The sequence below is a fragment of the Artemia sp. Qi Xiang Cuo genome, chromosome 19, assembly GCF_049724085.1.
Source record: "Artemia sp. Qi Xiang Cuo chromosome 19, ASM4972408v1, whole genome shotgun sequence".
NCBI lineage: Eukaryota > Metazoa > Arthropoda > Branchiopoda > Anostraca > Artemiidae > Artemia > Artemia sp. Qi Xiang Cuo.
Window position 1 is genome coordinate 30,058,767 of NC_142812.1, and position 14,214 is coordinate 30,072,980.

Genomic DNA, 14,214 nt, shown 5'->3' on the forward strand with positions numbered 1-14,214 from the left:
AAAGACATTTCGTTAAAGAAATTATGACAAAATTCGAAGTAAGTAACAAACTCTTTATTGTTTTCACGAGTTAGATATACGACGTAAAAATTAAATTCAAGAAAATATGTAAAAATTCTGAGTCTAATCAGCAAATTCTTTCTTGAATTCACCTTTTGGATCAACAAAAAACATTTTTTACATAGCTAAATGACGTAGAAATTTAATTAAAGAAATTATTGAAACATTCTGAGTAACAATTTCTTTCTTGAAGTCAATTCTTGAATACGCAATACGGAAATTTCATTCAAGAAATTATGAAAAAAATTGTAACTAAGTAGCAAATTCCTTCTTGAATTTACCTGTTTGACAGACAAAAAGACATTTCGTTTAAGAAATTATGACAAAATTCTAAGTAATTAACAAACTATTTATTGTTTTAACAATATATATATACGACTTATAATTTAAATTCAAGAAATTATGAAAAAAATCTCAGTCTAAGTATAAAATTATATGTATAATTAACATTAAGGATAAACAAAAAAAATATAGTTAAAGAATTTATTACAAAAGTATAATTAATTCAAAAAAATTATTTTTTTAACGATTTAGATATACTATGTAGAAATTAAATTCAAGAAATTATGAAAAAATCGCAAGTAAGTAGCTTTTTTTTTCTCTTTATCACAAACAATTTTCACTTATCTACGCGATGTAAAAATTTAATTCTAGAAATTATGAAAAAATTTTCAGTAAGTAACAATTTCTTTCTTGAAGTCAACTCTTGGATACACACAATACGGAAATTTAATTCAAGAAATTATAAAAAATATTTGTAAGTAAGTAACAAGCTCTTTATTGATTTCAACTCTTGAATATACAGTACAGATACTTCATTCAAGAAAAGTGATTAAACACGTTTTGAAACTACATGCTATTTGTATGCCTTTCCTTGGCACCTTTCCAAACGAACAGGGATTCCCCACTGGTTCCTACATATTGCAAAAAGTGAGCAGTACGAAAACTCCACGTTTTCAACCAGACTGGTTTTTTAGGGACCAATCGGGAGAGATATTTAAAGTCGACATAGCTTTATTTCATTTTTTTTAAGGTTCATTTAGACGAGGTTACGTGCGCGCACGTAACCTCAATATTCTAGGACCTCTCTCCATATTCTTGGACCTCTGGTGCGATACAGACACCCCTGAAAAAAAAACAAATAAAGAAGCTAATTACCATTTAGGAATTCTTAATCATCGCAATACCTTTACTCTAATACCACTTTGCAAAAAAAATTCGCAAATATCGTAAAATAAAAAACTAATTACATCACTGTTGTTAGCTCCATCATTAATCTCCAATAATGTAAATGCACCACTTATTTTTTTCCTCTACTAATATCCTTGCAAATAAAAACTATTCTCTTTGAAGTCAATTTTCTTACTAATATGAATTGTAAAGAAAACTATTACTCTTGTGGAACTCAATCCTCATTTAACTCAACCCCCAGGCAACTGAACTCCCCCTTGTAACTGCACCCCTGTATAACCGAAACCCCCGTGTAACTGTAGCCCCTTTAACTGAACCCTCGTGCAACTCAACCCCTCATGCAACTCATTCCCCTCAAAACACTTCAGCCATTTCTGTTTAAATTGACAATACTTTTCAAACGTTACTTATGTATTGTACAGACCACATCGGCGAGGTAAAGCTATGTCAAGTCACAATGTCATTCTATCGTTACTTTTCAATTAAGCTATTGAATACCTTCTAGCAATGTCTCTTGTAAGCGTCAAATATATTAAGTATCTGATGTAAGCACCCCATTCTTTAATTACCCGTGAGGCATTCTTAACCATCGCAATAACTTTACGCTAATACATCTTCGCAAAAAATTCGCAAATCTCGTAAACTAAAGAAGTAATTACATCACTTTTGTTAGCTCCGTCATTAATCTCCAATAATGTAAATGCGCCACTCATGTTTTTCCTCTACTAATATCCTTGCAAATAAAAACTATTCTCTTTGAATTCAATTCTCTTACTAATATGAATTGTAAAGAAAACTATTACTCTTGTGGAACTCAATCCTCATTTAACTCAAGCCCCGTGCAAGTGAACCCCCCTTGTAACTGACCCCCTGTATAACCGCAACCCCCGTGTAACTGTAGCCCCTTTAACTGCACCCCCGTGCAACTCAACCCCCCCTGCGACTCATCCCCCTCAAAACACTTCCGCCCTTTCTTTTTCAATTGGCAATACTTTTCAAACGTTACTTATGTATTATACAGACCACATCGGCGAGGTAAAGCTAGGTCAAGTCACAATGTCATTCTATCGTAACTTTTCAATTAAGCTATTGAATACCTTCTAGCAATGTCTCTTGTAAGTGTCAAATCTATTAAGTATCTGATGCAAGCACCCCGTTCTTTAATTACCCGTGAGGTATTCCTGATCATGGTAATATCTTTACGATAATAATTCTTCGCAAAAAATTCGCAAATCTCGTAAACTAAAGAAGCAATTACATCTCTGCTGTTATCTCCACCATTAATCCCCAATAATGTAAATATACTCCTCATTTTTTTCCTCTAATCATATCAATCAAAATAAAAACTATTCTCTTTTAATTCAATTCTCTTATTAATATGAATTGTAAAGAAAACTAAAAAGATACACCGGTTTTTCCGACACGGATTTAACCTAAAAAAAAACTTGTATATCATGAAATAGAAATTCAGTTAATTGTGTCAGAAAAAACTTGAACCAGAACAGATTATACCCAACCTGTTTGTACGGGCACGTACGCAAAGTATATACCTTCAAGCAAATTCCATATGATATTTCAAATTACTATACCTTCTATAGAAATGATACCTCTTTGCAAATGACCCTGGTAACCCCAATTACTTGAAAACCTACACACATTTACATGCCTTAGGCGTAGGGTTCAAATATATAGATGCCTTACTACTAACACCATGCCTATTCCTAAACACCGACGCCATGATTTTGCGCTGGGAGAGAGGATATTCGGACTTCAAATTTTCAGGCGAGTGTGTGTGTTTCAATTACATGTTCTGTTGCCTCGATTTGTGCGTGATATGCCAAACCCATGTTTTGTCTCCAGTTCAACCGGTCGCCACCTCAGTGGCAACCGTTAAAAAGATGACGAAGACGTAAAAAAAAGCAGTGAACTCTAGGTTATTGGAGCCGCCGGCAAGTTCTTATAAAGACTTTACTTCAAAATTCATGAGAGACATGATAAGTGCTTCAAAAAACTTGGTAATTATGCCAAAAAATAGAGTGAAATATGCACTTTCTAAAAATAAATTTACTTTTTTGAAATAATTTTTCGTTGTGTACTTACGTTCAAACGGACCTTAATTAAAAAACACGCCTCGTATATTTGCAGTAAACATAATAAGCCGATGATATAACGATTGATATCAAAATTTCGTCTCTAAAGTTTCGGTTAATATTGTCGCTCCATTCTTACAGTTCGTTACCACAAACTGTTTGATATGTTAGCACATAAATTCAAAAACTTAAAGAATGGGACGTCAACTGCGCTTGTTAGGCGTTTCAATTACCTATTAAAAGTAAGGATTAAATCCATTAGACAATTCCCAGAGTAGAAACTCCTCCCCCCTCCTTACTCCCAACCGACTTCAATCACCAAACTACAATAAATTTAATCTATCTAGCTATATTACAAATCCTATTACTAAAGCACTAAGTCGTATTTTCTTTTTTAATTAAAAAAAAATATATTTAATCTATACCTACCTTCTTATTTTTCATTCACTCCATTTCCGTTCTATTTGCAGGTGTAGAGGGTGTAGCCATATCCACAATTTACTCTACTTTCAAAGGTTTTAAACGAAGAAAATCTAATTTAGAACTGATAGATTATAGAGAAAAACATAAATATGAAGACAAAATTCGACCAGAGCAAATGTTGTGAAATAGGAAGCATGGAACATTTTTGCAGTTTAGCGATTAATTAGGTTTGCCTATTATCTTGAAGATAACGCTCTGAGGTCTAGATCTGATATGGACATATGGTGGGAAGTCGAAAGTTTCAAAGGCGGTATATTTGCATAAATCACTATAAATCACTAAAGTGAATCACGATTTTGCGTTTTTTTATTAGCTTTTTGTGTAATTTATTCGATTGAATCATGAATCTACGTACTATATTTTGAAAAATTACTAGATTTAGGATAAAAACAAGTGTTTTAGAACAAAAATCACTATAAATCACTAACTAGAAGAAAATCACTAGGTAATATAAAAAAAACACTAGAAATAGTGATAAATCAATAGCGGTGGCAATCCTGATTGTTTCTTAGACTAAAACATTCCTAAGTTTTATCAAAGCAAAGCAAAGTCGATTTGATTTCGAAAATGCTCAACAAATGAATGAGACCCTGCTTTTCATGTTTCTGTTCACCAAAAGCACCCCTCTCCCTGCTTCGTGCAGAGAAACCAACCCTGATATAAATATGAACTGATGTTGATAATAATAAAATGGAAATTTGCTTAAAAAATAAACATTGAAAATAAAGCTTCTTTTAGTATCGGTCAATTTTAGCCACTCACCATCTGAATAAGACTGCGTGATGTTATACAGCGAGTAGCTGAGACGAAGTCAAAGATAAAAAGACTTAACCTGAAGCGTCAATATGCTTCCGATATTCCCCAGGGTATACATTTTTTTCTTTACCTTTATTATGTCGAAGGCAAGCCACCTTTCGTTAAAAGAAAACGACTTATTATATTGGTACATCTATCCTATTTTGTCTCATGGCTGGCGGATTAAGCTGTAACTTCAAGAATTTTTTTAGGGGGGGGGGGCTAGGGAGAATCGGCATTTTTGTCTGGAGGAAGGGGGCAAAACACTTTTCTTCTGGTATTCAAAAAATAGCATTAACTGTGGTTTTTTCCCTTCCGACAAGCTCTATGGCTTTTACGGGCTTAATTTAACCACTATTAATCTTTTTTCTAACTCAGAATTATATTTCAGAATCCAACACGGGATCAAGAACCGTATATCATGAAGCCCAGATGCAGAGTATACCGTATATCAACGCAGTCTGAAACCCCTAAAAACTGGCATCGGATCAAAAAATGCACATATATCATGAAGTCAGATGCAGAGTATTAGCATAGAAGACCTACCCAGAGTTTTGGCTTTCCTTAGTTCTTTACATATTATAGTTACAGCGGTAACTGCAACTAGTAAAGGATGAACCGCGGCTCATAATAACCAACAATTAAAAAAAAACTCATTTAAAAAAATTGGCAAGTAAGAAAAAAAAATAGCTGAATCGCTGAAGCTGAACCTTTCTAGCTGAATCGGGAATGGTAAGTATTATCTAAATTAGTTTTAATAGTAAAATATTATTAAAAAAATAGAGAAATTTCGAAATGCAGCCTGAAACCCCTAAAAATGGCGTCGGATCAAAAAATGCACATACATCATGACGCCAGTTGCAGAGCATTAGCATATAATACCTACCCAGAGTTTTGGTTTTCCTTAGTTCTTTACATATTATAGTAATGGTAACTATTATCTAAATTAATGGTAACTGATCAATTTAAAAAAAATTGCCCTTTCTAGCTGAACCGGGAATGGTAACCATTATCTAAATTAGTTTTAATAGTAAAGTGTTATTTTGGAAGAAAATCAGAGAAATTTCGAAACGCAGCCTGAAACCCTAAAAAATGGCACCGGATCAAAAAAAGGTACACCATTGGAATTGCTATGACCGAAAAGCCTATTCAGGAAACTTACACTCCTCTGGCTTGAACAATAAGGAAAATCACTTTCTTTTCCATGGGTAGTACTTATGTGTTCTCTTTTTTCTTTTCTTTTTGATTAGGTGCACTGCTATGGGGGCCCTGGGAAATCATGAGAGCTGTTTCAGGGCTCATTGTGAAAGAAAACTGCTATGTCTACCTACTTTTTTAAGTAACAAAACAGAACAGTTAAAATAAATCCATTTCTTGACAAAAAATTGCATCTTCGTATATCATAAATGTCAAGGAGCCTTGATCATAATAAAGAAAAGCAATACCTTATTTGGAAAATATCCAAAATTACTAACCAATTGAGATATATGTGAAGTAGCTATGGCGTGTGGTCTAGTTAAAATGCTTATCATTAAAATCTACGCTTTCTTACAATGAGATCTTCTTTTGGCTCAAGAGGGCAAACGAGGAGATTATCGACCTTATTGCAGATTAGAAAAACCAAAGCCCACTTTTGAGCGGTTTAAAATTACTAACACCACTATACACACCTTAGTGTGTACAATAAGTGAACGCTTATTAGCATAGCTTTTCACGTCAGTATAGTCAATGTTTTCCTATAGTAAGAGCTCCCAAACTTAATCCATTTTTGTCATTTTTAATGAACAGGCATTCAATATGACTCGCCCATACTTCTCTGAAGTTAAAGCTCATAAGGGAACAAGTTATAAACAAATAAGTTGCAAGACAGCATATTGAACAGCGTCTCTTTCCATTTTACAACACAATATGAAATGAATCAGTAGTCAAATAGATAATTAGCTTATTTACCTTTCTTTCTTTCGGCTCCAGGACCACGGCAACTCTCTTCCCTTCAATATCGCGCTTACTGCCAGGTAGAGGTGCTGCCACCTCAGCTTTAGGTTTGTAGTCATAAGGTAGCTGACGCTGAAGAGATCTTGGCACTACTAGAGGAGCAAATACTTTTTCTTCTCTTGAGACAGGCTAAAAAACAAACACCCCTAAACACAATTTCAATCTATTTCATTTTGTTGACATTTCTTTTGACATGGAAAAAGAAATGTTGTTTGTCAACCCAAATATAGCAAGAGTAAGGTTTCACAGAACAACAATCCTATGTGCTAACCTGTCTTGTAGTATTAACATATGAACCGTTCAGAGGTCATTTTGACAAACCTCTTAAAACGAATATTAGATAAAATTCATGCGAACATGAATTTGCTAATTTTACTGTACATTAAATGTATATTAAATATGCGCATTATTCTTCAGAGCACTTTAAAATGGACATAGCCGAATTGGCTTCTGGTAAATGATTTAGTTTTAGAATGTTTATATTTTTCTTGGTACTATTACCAATTTCTAGGATATATTCTTGTGACAGTTTTAATTTCAGAATCAATCTAATGCTCTGGATATTTTTTAGGATATATTCTTGTGACTGTTTTAATTTCAGTCAATCAAGTGCTCAGGATATAAAATCCCAAGAAATACAAAATCTGATTTGACCAAATTGGATTCTTGAAGATGCATTACAGGTTCTAAAGCTTATCCAGTTTCTATGATCCCGTAGAGCCAGCTCTTCAAAGAGCAAATACATTTATTGGTTGCTTTTACCGACAACAGCAGGCAACAAACCCCATTCCAGATCACATGAACTAATTCATTAATCAGTAGCACTGTACAGAAACTGCTTACAAAAAAAAACGCAAAAATGTCTCAATATTTTTTTTGCAGATTTATAGGAGATTTTCCACAAATATATATCTAATCAAATTTTTTTTTGACATTTTGCTGCGCCTCAAGGGTATAGTCCAAAACTGAGGCAAGTAAAAATAGAAATTTGTACTATTGGTTCTAAATATCCAATAGCTATAATGCAAACCCTCATTACCCGTTATATTTCAGCGTTATTATTATGTTTTATATGCAACTAGAAAAGACCAAGCTTTTCTCTCCTTTCGAATCGATTGGACAAACAAATTCCGAATCTGTAAAAGGGTATTGTTTCAATTCTAAGATAAATAGGAAACATTTTTTTTTTCAAAAACTACTTTTCAATATATATATATATATATATATATATATATATATATATATATATATATATATATATATATATATATATATATATATATATATATATATATATATATATATATATATATATATATATATATATATATATATATATATATATATATATATATATATATATATATATATGAGTGAAAACGAGGGACACAAGACGAATTGTGCTTTGTATGACATAGATATCAAATTGATCTCGGTTGTAATTGCATTAATGAAAAACGTAAGGTGAGATGATGAAAACGAGTTAAAAAGATAAAGTTACGTAAGACCCAATCCGTCTTTCGCCCATCTTTTTCACTTATATTCAGGGTTTTGAAAAAAAAATATATTTATTAGTTTCTACTCTTTAGTCTTCTTTAAGACTAAAAAGTCTTTAGCCTTCTCTAAGACAAAAATTTATCTTTTCTAAAATTCAAACGTAAGTTACCACGGCCAGAGGTGAGTTTCCTTATGCTGTGCTATCAAGCCTTATATAATAGTGTTTGTTTTATGTCTTTGGTGCGCCCAATCAACAGTTGATGTTGTGCTATTTATACAAGGGCGAAATACATATACTGATAAAATTAGGAAGTAAGTGAATAATTCGGAAGCGAAAAATGGCTCACAAATTTAGTTGACAAACCAACAAAAAAAGAGACAAAAAAGTCGGTGACTTGAGAACAATGAGCTAATTAATAAAATGGAACAATGTTATACTATGCATTATCAGCGTTACTCATCTCATTCACGCTTTCACCCAAAATAAAAATCTTTATTACCATTATTCGCCAATTAAGGCAAGACCAATTAAATAACACGGTCTAATTCGAACCGTCAAAATCAACAAAAATGGTAAGAATCAACCCCAAAATTGCCATAGCTGTAGCCCACTTTAACCCACAATTTTCTTCTGTAATTGTTATAACTGGTTCAGCTATGGAATTCAATAAAAGTTTCGAATTGAGTGCAATCCGGATTCAGCACGCTTTTTTGCGACGTAAATGACTTGGTTCACCAAGATATTGAGCCATCAAATCACAGCCTCCTTTTGAAGTATCTGGATCTGGTATAGCTCTTCCATCAGTAACTTTTACTTTAATTTAACTTGTGATTATTTACCTTCTTGTTAGGATTAAAGTATGAAATTACAATAAATATTTTAGAATACTCTACTGTTAGTTGACAACAATGCAACCTATGAGCTTAAACAGATATAATTTTCTTAGGCAACTACAGCAAATCTAGAATGTAATATTATGTGCACTCCTGATCCACCCCCAAGCCTTCACGCTTAAGTTTCACTAGTACTTCTATTAAAAGAATTTCAGAGTGCAGCATGTGTAACAAGACGACAATTCAATGGGTTTTATTTACTGATTGCCTTTCCAATAATTTTTGATCTGTAAGTTATATTGTTTAACGTAAATGCAGATGAACAAGTCATTTCATTCATTAAGCATTGCCGTTTTTCTGTTTAGTGTAAAAAATGAGGGTTGATGGTTCTTCAATTGCAGTCTATTATATTCGAAGCATTTTTAAAGAGTTAGATGAAGAAATTTAGACAATAATAGAAATGGTGGAAAATTTTTAAGAAGGAATAAAAAGAAGATAAGAAAAAAAAACATTTTAGAGAAAAGGTTGACTCTATATTTCCCAGTAAGATGTTGGTGATTCTGAATAATGTGTTCAGAGACAAACTAGAGGTAATTACCAAATATAGATGATCAGTGTTGACTTCTGCTCTAACACTTCTTTCTCTCTTAAGCTGTCCAACAGTTTTCACGCCTTGCCATTTGTTTTTCTCGCTAGGTGGCAGAAGTAGGGACGTCACGGCAGTGTAGAAACGTGGCACATCAACTCTGAACCAAGTTCGAACGAAAACTATGTCTAGAATAGAAAGCAATATAATACGTAATATTATATTGTATTATATTTTAATATATAAATATTATCATATTTATATTTTACATATGTAAATATGTAAGTTTAATCGAATCCTACGAGACTGAAGAAGCTATTTCTGACTACAATAATTCCCCTACTATACTACTGGGCACTTGGATTCGTATCCCTCTCTTTTTTTATTGCAAGATCTTATTGCTGCAAACCAAGCCCGGTACTGACTTGGGCCAAGTTTCGGTTAGGCATCCGATTTTGCGTCACCGGTGAAAACATAAGTCTTCATTTGGACAAATATGCGGTTCAGTTTTATCTCAAACGAAAATTGAAATATCCGTTTTACCTGCCGGAAATATTTGTTTTTAAATCGATAGAACTTCCTATTATTGCATTGGTAAAAATTTACTATTGGAGTTCTTTTTTTGCATTTGGCTTTAACAGAATCCCCCTTTTTCGTTAAATTTTCTAGTAAGACTTCAGAAAATGTTGCCTTTAATCAATATACAAGCCAGAATTCCCATACCTATGTCGCTTCGTCGTTTTTGCATCCCAGATATGCACTATCTTCCGTCAAACCTCAGCTTAACGATGATACGCCACTAGTCTTGACAATTTTACATTTTTTAGAAGGAGTGATGTGGATTCCTGATACTTTTCCTAGAAAACCTCGATTACGACTAAAGATTACCGATTGCAGCTTTTTGGTAAATATTCCTGAATACAAGTTTCCAAACGCACACAGACGGTGTAAGCGAGATCGCCATAAACTATTGTTCTTACTTCAATTCTGGAAAGAATCTTGTATTTGTTAAACGTAGAGGTACTATCTGCAAAAATGTGGAATTTTGTATTTTTTGCCAGAAGAACGATCACAAAAGATCAAAGAAGAAAGTTTTTTGTTTTTGTTTTTTTCCCAGGGGTGATCGTATCGACCCAGTTGTCCTAGAATATCGTGGGAGGGCTCATTCAAACGGAAATTAAAAGTTCTAGTGCCCTTTTTAAGTGACCAAAAACTTGGAGGGCAAGTAGGCCCCCTCCCACGCTCATTTTTTCCCAAAGTCACCTGATCAAAATTTTGAGATAGCCATTTTCTTCAGCATGGTCGAAAATATAATAAATATGTCTTTTAGGATTAACTTAATCCCCCAAAGTCCCCGGGGGGAGGGCTGAAAGTTATGAACTTTACCCAATGTTTACATATAGTATTGGTTATTGGGAAGTATACAGACGTTTTCTAGGGTGATTTTTTTCTGGTAGTGGGGGGAGGGTTCTGGGGTTATGTGGGAGGATCTTTCCATGGAGAAAGTTTGCATGGGAGAAGGGACATTGCTATGAAGGGGGCGCCAGATTTCCCAACATAATTTAAAAAAAAACGATCGGAATTTAAATAAGAAATAAATAAGTTGTTCAACTGAAAGTAAGGAGCAACATCAAAACTTTAAACGAACAGAAATTATTAAGTATATGATTGGGTACGCCCCTATGTCAATACCTCGCTCTTTAAGCCAAAGATTTTTTAGTACTTTCATAAGAGCTATTTATTCTAATTAACGGCCTTTGTTTGTCATTTTTAAATAATTGGAACAAAATTCGAACTTTAGCTTAAAGAGCGAGGTATTGACTAGGGGGCGAACCCCCTAATATAAGTATTAAAAATATATGGATATAGAAGTTCGCTGCTTAAGTTAATTCGTATGTTACATATATTTATTACTAATAAAAATGTGCGCAATTAAAATTAAACAACTTTCGAGAAAGCCATTTAACCAAATAAAAGTAAAATTAATATGAATTTTTTTTTAAATTATTCATGGACGGTGAGCCGAAATCAAAACCTCCATTAATTCAAGAACGTTCAAAAATTAAATAAAAAAAAAACAAGTTTTTTTTAACTGAAAGTAAGGAGCAACATTAAAACTTAAAACGAACAGAAATTATTCCGTAAATGAAAGGGGCTATCCCCTCCTCGACGCCTCCCTCTTTAGGCTAAAGTTAGACCATTTCTCACATTTTAAAACAATAAAAAAACTTTAGCGTAAAGAGCGAGGCATTGTGGAGGGGACAGACCCTTTCATATACGGAATAATTTTTGTTTTAAGTTTTAATGTTGCTCCTTACTTTCAGTTAAAAAAAAACTTGTTTTTTTTATTTAATCTCTTTTAAAGCTCGACAAATTCTTTATTTTTGTTTTCAAAAATATGGCTTACAAATTATATCTATCTTGTCTAGGAATTGAAATTACAAACTTTTAAAAAGAACTGAGTTATTAGAAAGACATATTGCGTCGTGAATAATTTAAAAGATATATGCTAGTAATCCCGATTTCCGGGTAATTAGCATACTAATGAAACTAACAAGTGTATCTAATGTTTGTCAATAACTTTTGACTATTCCGAAGATAAAAACAATTTTCTACTGAAGAAAAAGGCCTCCTCAACAGCCCATGTATCCTAAGATCATATTTCTAGAACTAAAAACTAGTATATGCTGATGAAGCCATCAACAATAGCACTTGAGGCAGCGTCTTATTTCTATGTTAATTTTGGATAGTTCCTAACCTAGGACATAGTTTTCTTTTAAGGAATAAGGTCAATCAACTCTACCATTCACAATGTGCACAGAGGCCTAAAAACCACAAATATCGAGACACAAACACTATATCGTAGTATTTATTAGACGTATATGCATTTCAAAGATTACTATTACAACTAAATAAACAACCATTACTCAACAATTACGTTATAATAACTCGCTAGCCTTTGGACCACATATCGAGGAATATAACTGTGCCAAAAAAAAAAAATAAATACAATCACTAAATAGCTTACCACTTAACACAATTTTATCTTCAAATGTGGCTCTGAATGATCCTTCTGGTTTTCTCACAGCCTTCTTAATTTGACCACGAATTCCAGAAACTGTTTTGATTGATGCCCCCTCAAATTTGGCAACCTCAAGTGACGATGAGAACATGCCTTCAATAAATGCTGTTTTTCTATATATTTTGAAAGGTGTACCCACTAATTTCAACTTTTTCATTATTTGCGTGGATTTATCTTGATCAACTACAGAGCCAGTAGCCGATATACGAAAACCAGGCTGAGAAAAGAAAAGATACTTAGATTAATTAAGCTATGCAAGACAAAGAAAGGGCTGGGGCTAAATCCCCCTAGTTAAAAGCTTTTTTTATTCTTGCTTTTATTCCCGTTTTTTATTCTTGCCTTTTTCTTTTTCTTTTTTTTTAATGAGAATATTTTAAGAATGCCACCAAATCAATTGAACCACTGTATTTATTTTAAAATGAAGATTCAAATAGCTTAGACAAACAAGCAAAACATCTAACCTTGCATCTGCTTTAAAAGAAAACTTTGTTTTATGTAGAACAAAAAATTGATTTCTAAAAGAGAAATTACACTGTCAATCTATTATAGTGAGAATACTCTCAGCGTACGGATTTATTAAGGCACTAAAAAGCAATCCTTAAGGAAATAGCAATAATAATAATAAAAAAAAACAAGAAAGAAAACCATGGGTTTCTACTGAAGTACCAATATTTTTCGAACAAAGAAATGAGTCACAAGGAATAGTTTGCTTTAGGGCAAACACGATTTGACATAAAAATAATAATATAAAAAACTAATATTAAAGGCAAAATACAGAGCTAATTAAAAAATTTCGTAAAATCTATTTGAAAAAATTTTTTTTTTCGCAAGATACTGCTCTTACTTCACGAATTTCACAGCGATGGATCCAAGTCCAGTAGTATGTCTTTAGTTGTATCTTGTACAACATACTTAGGCAATTCATGCACTTTTAAACACTGAAATTCGATTCACAAATTTAAACAAACAAAAATAAACGAGATTTTAACGAGCATAAACATAATAAAGTTTTAGTTAAGCAAAAAGCTACGTCAAGCGGACATTTTTTTTTCCCATTTTTTCACCAAAAGTGACACAACATTTGCACAACTAAAACGCATGTAAATCTCTCTTAATTAAGCTGGTCTAGTCAGTTCTAACCATAAATTGAGCTTCAATTCCCCTTAAATCCTTCAAATCCCTTAAATCATATCTGGGCGAATTAAGTTTTACTTAATCTCCTTCGATAATAAGCTAACCGTCCAATTAGTCGAAAAAAACCGTCAAAACCGTCGAAAAAAAGGAGTACGAGTTGCAACAAAATTAAGCAGCAGGTCAACCAACAGAGAAATGGCTGCTCCAAAGAAGCTAGTCAAAGCAGCATAGAAAGGCTAAACTAAAACATGAGCAAATATTTTTATTTTTTTCAGAATAACAAAAATTCCAAAATTTGATCACTTTTACACTTAAGGGTTGGCCTGATATTGTCTCAGATGCTATCAGGCCTACATTACCGACGAGTAAAAGTAATTGGTCCCATTTGTTACAAGCCTCTCATAAACAAAATGTACCTTTACCCCTATGCACCTATTTAGGAGAACTGAACATAGAACTGAACTGAA

The 14,214-nt window shown here is 32.9% G+C and overlaps 1 protein-coding gene across 3 annotated transcripts in view; it reads right to left on the reverse strand.

The window, feature by feature from the left end:
- The window catches only part of LOC148940713 (ribosome biogenesis protein BMS1 homolog), a 140,523-nt gene that overhangs the window by 25,872 nt on the left and 100,437 nt on the right, over positions 1–14,214 (reverse strand). For all 3 annotated transcript variants that reach the window (XM_089105312.1, XM_089105311.1, XM_089105310.1), the window contains exons 18-20: positions 12,560–12,830; positions 9,544–9,719; positions 6,570–6,743 (exon numbers count right to left, since the gene is read on the reverse strand). In XM_089105312.1, coding sequence (XP_088961438.1) covers positions 6,570–6,743; positions 9,544–9,719; positions 12,560–12,830 — 621 coding nt within the window. The remainder of the gene's footprint in view (positions 1–6,569; positions 6,744–9,543; positions 9,720–12,559; positions 12,831–14,214) is intronic.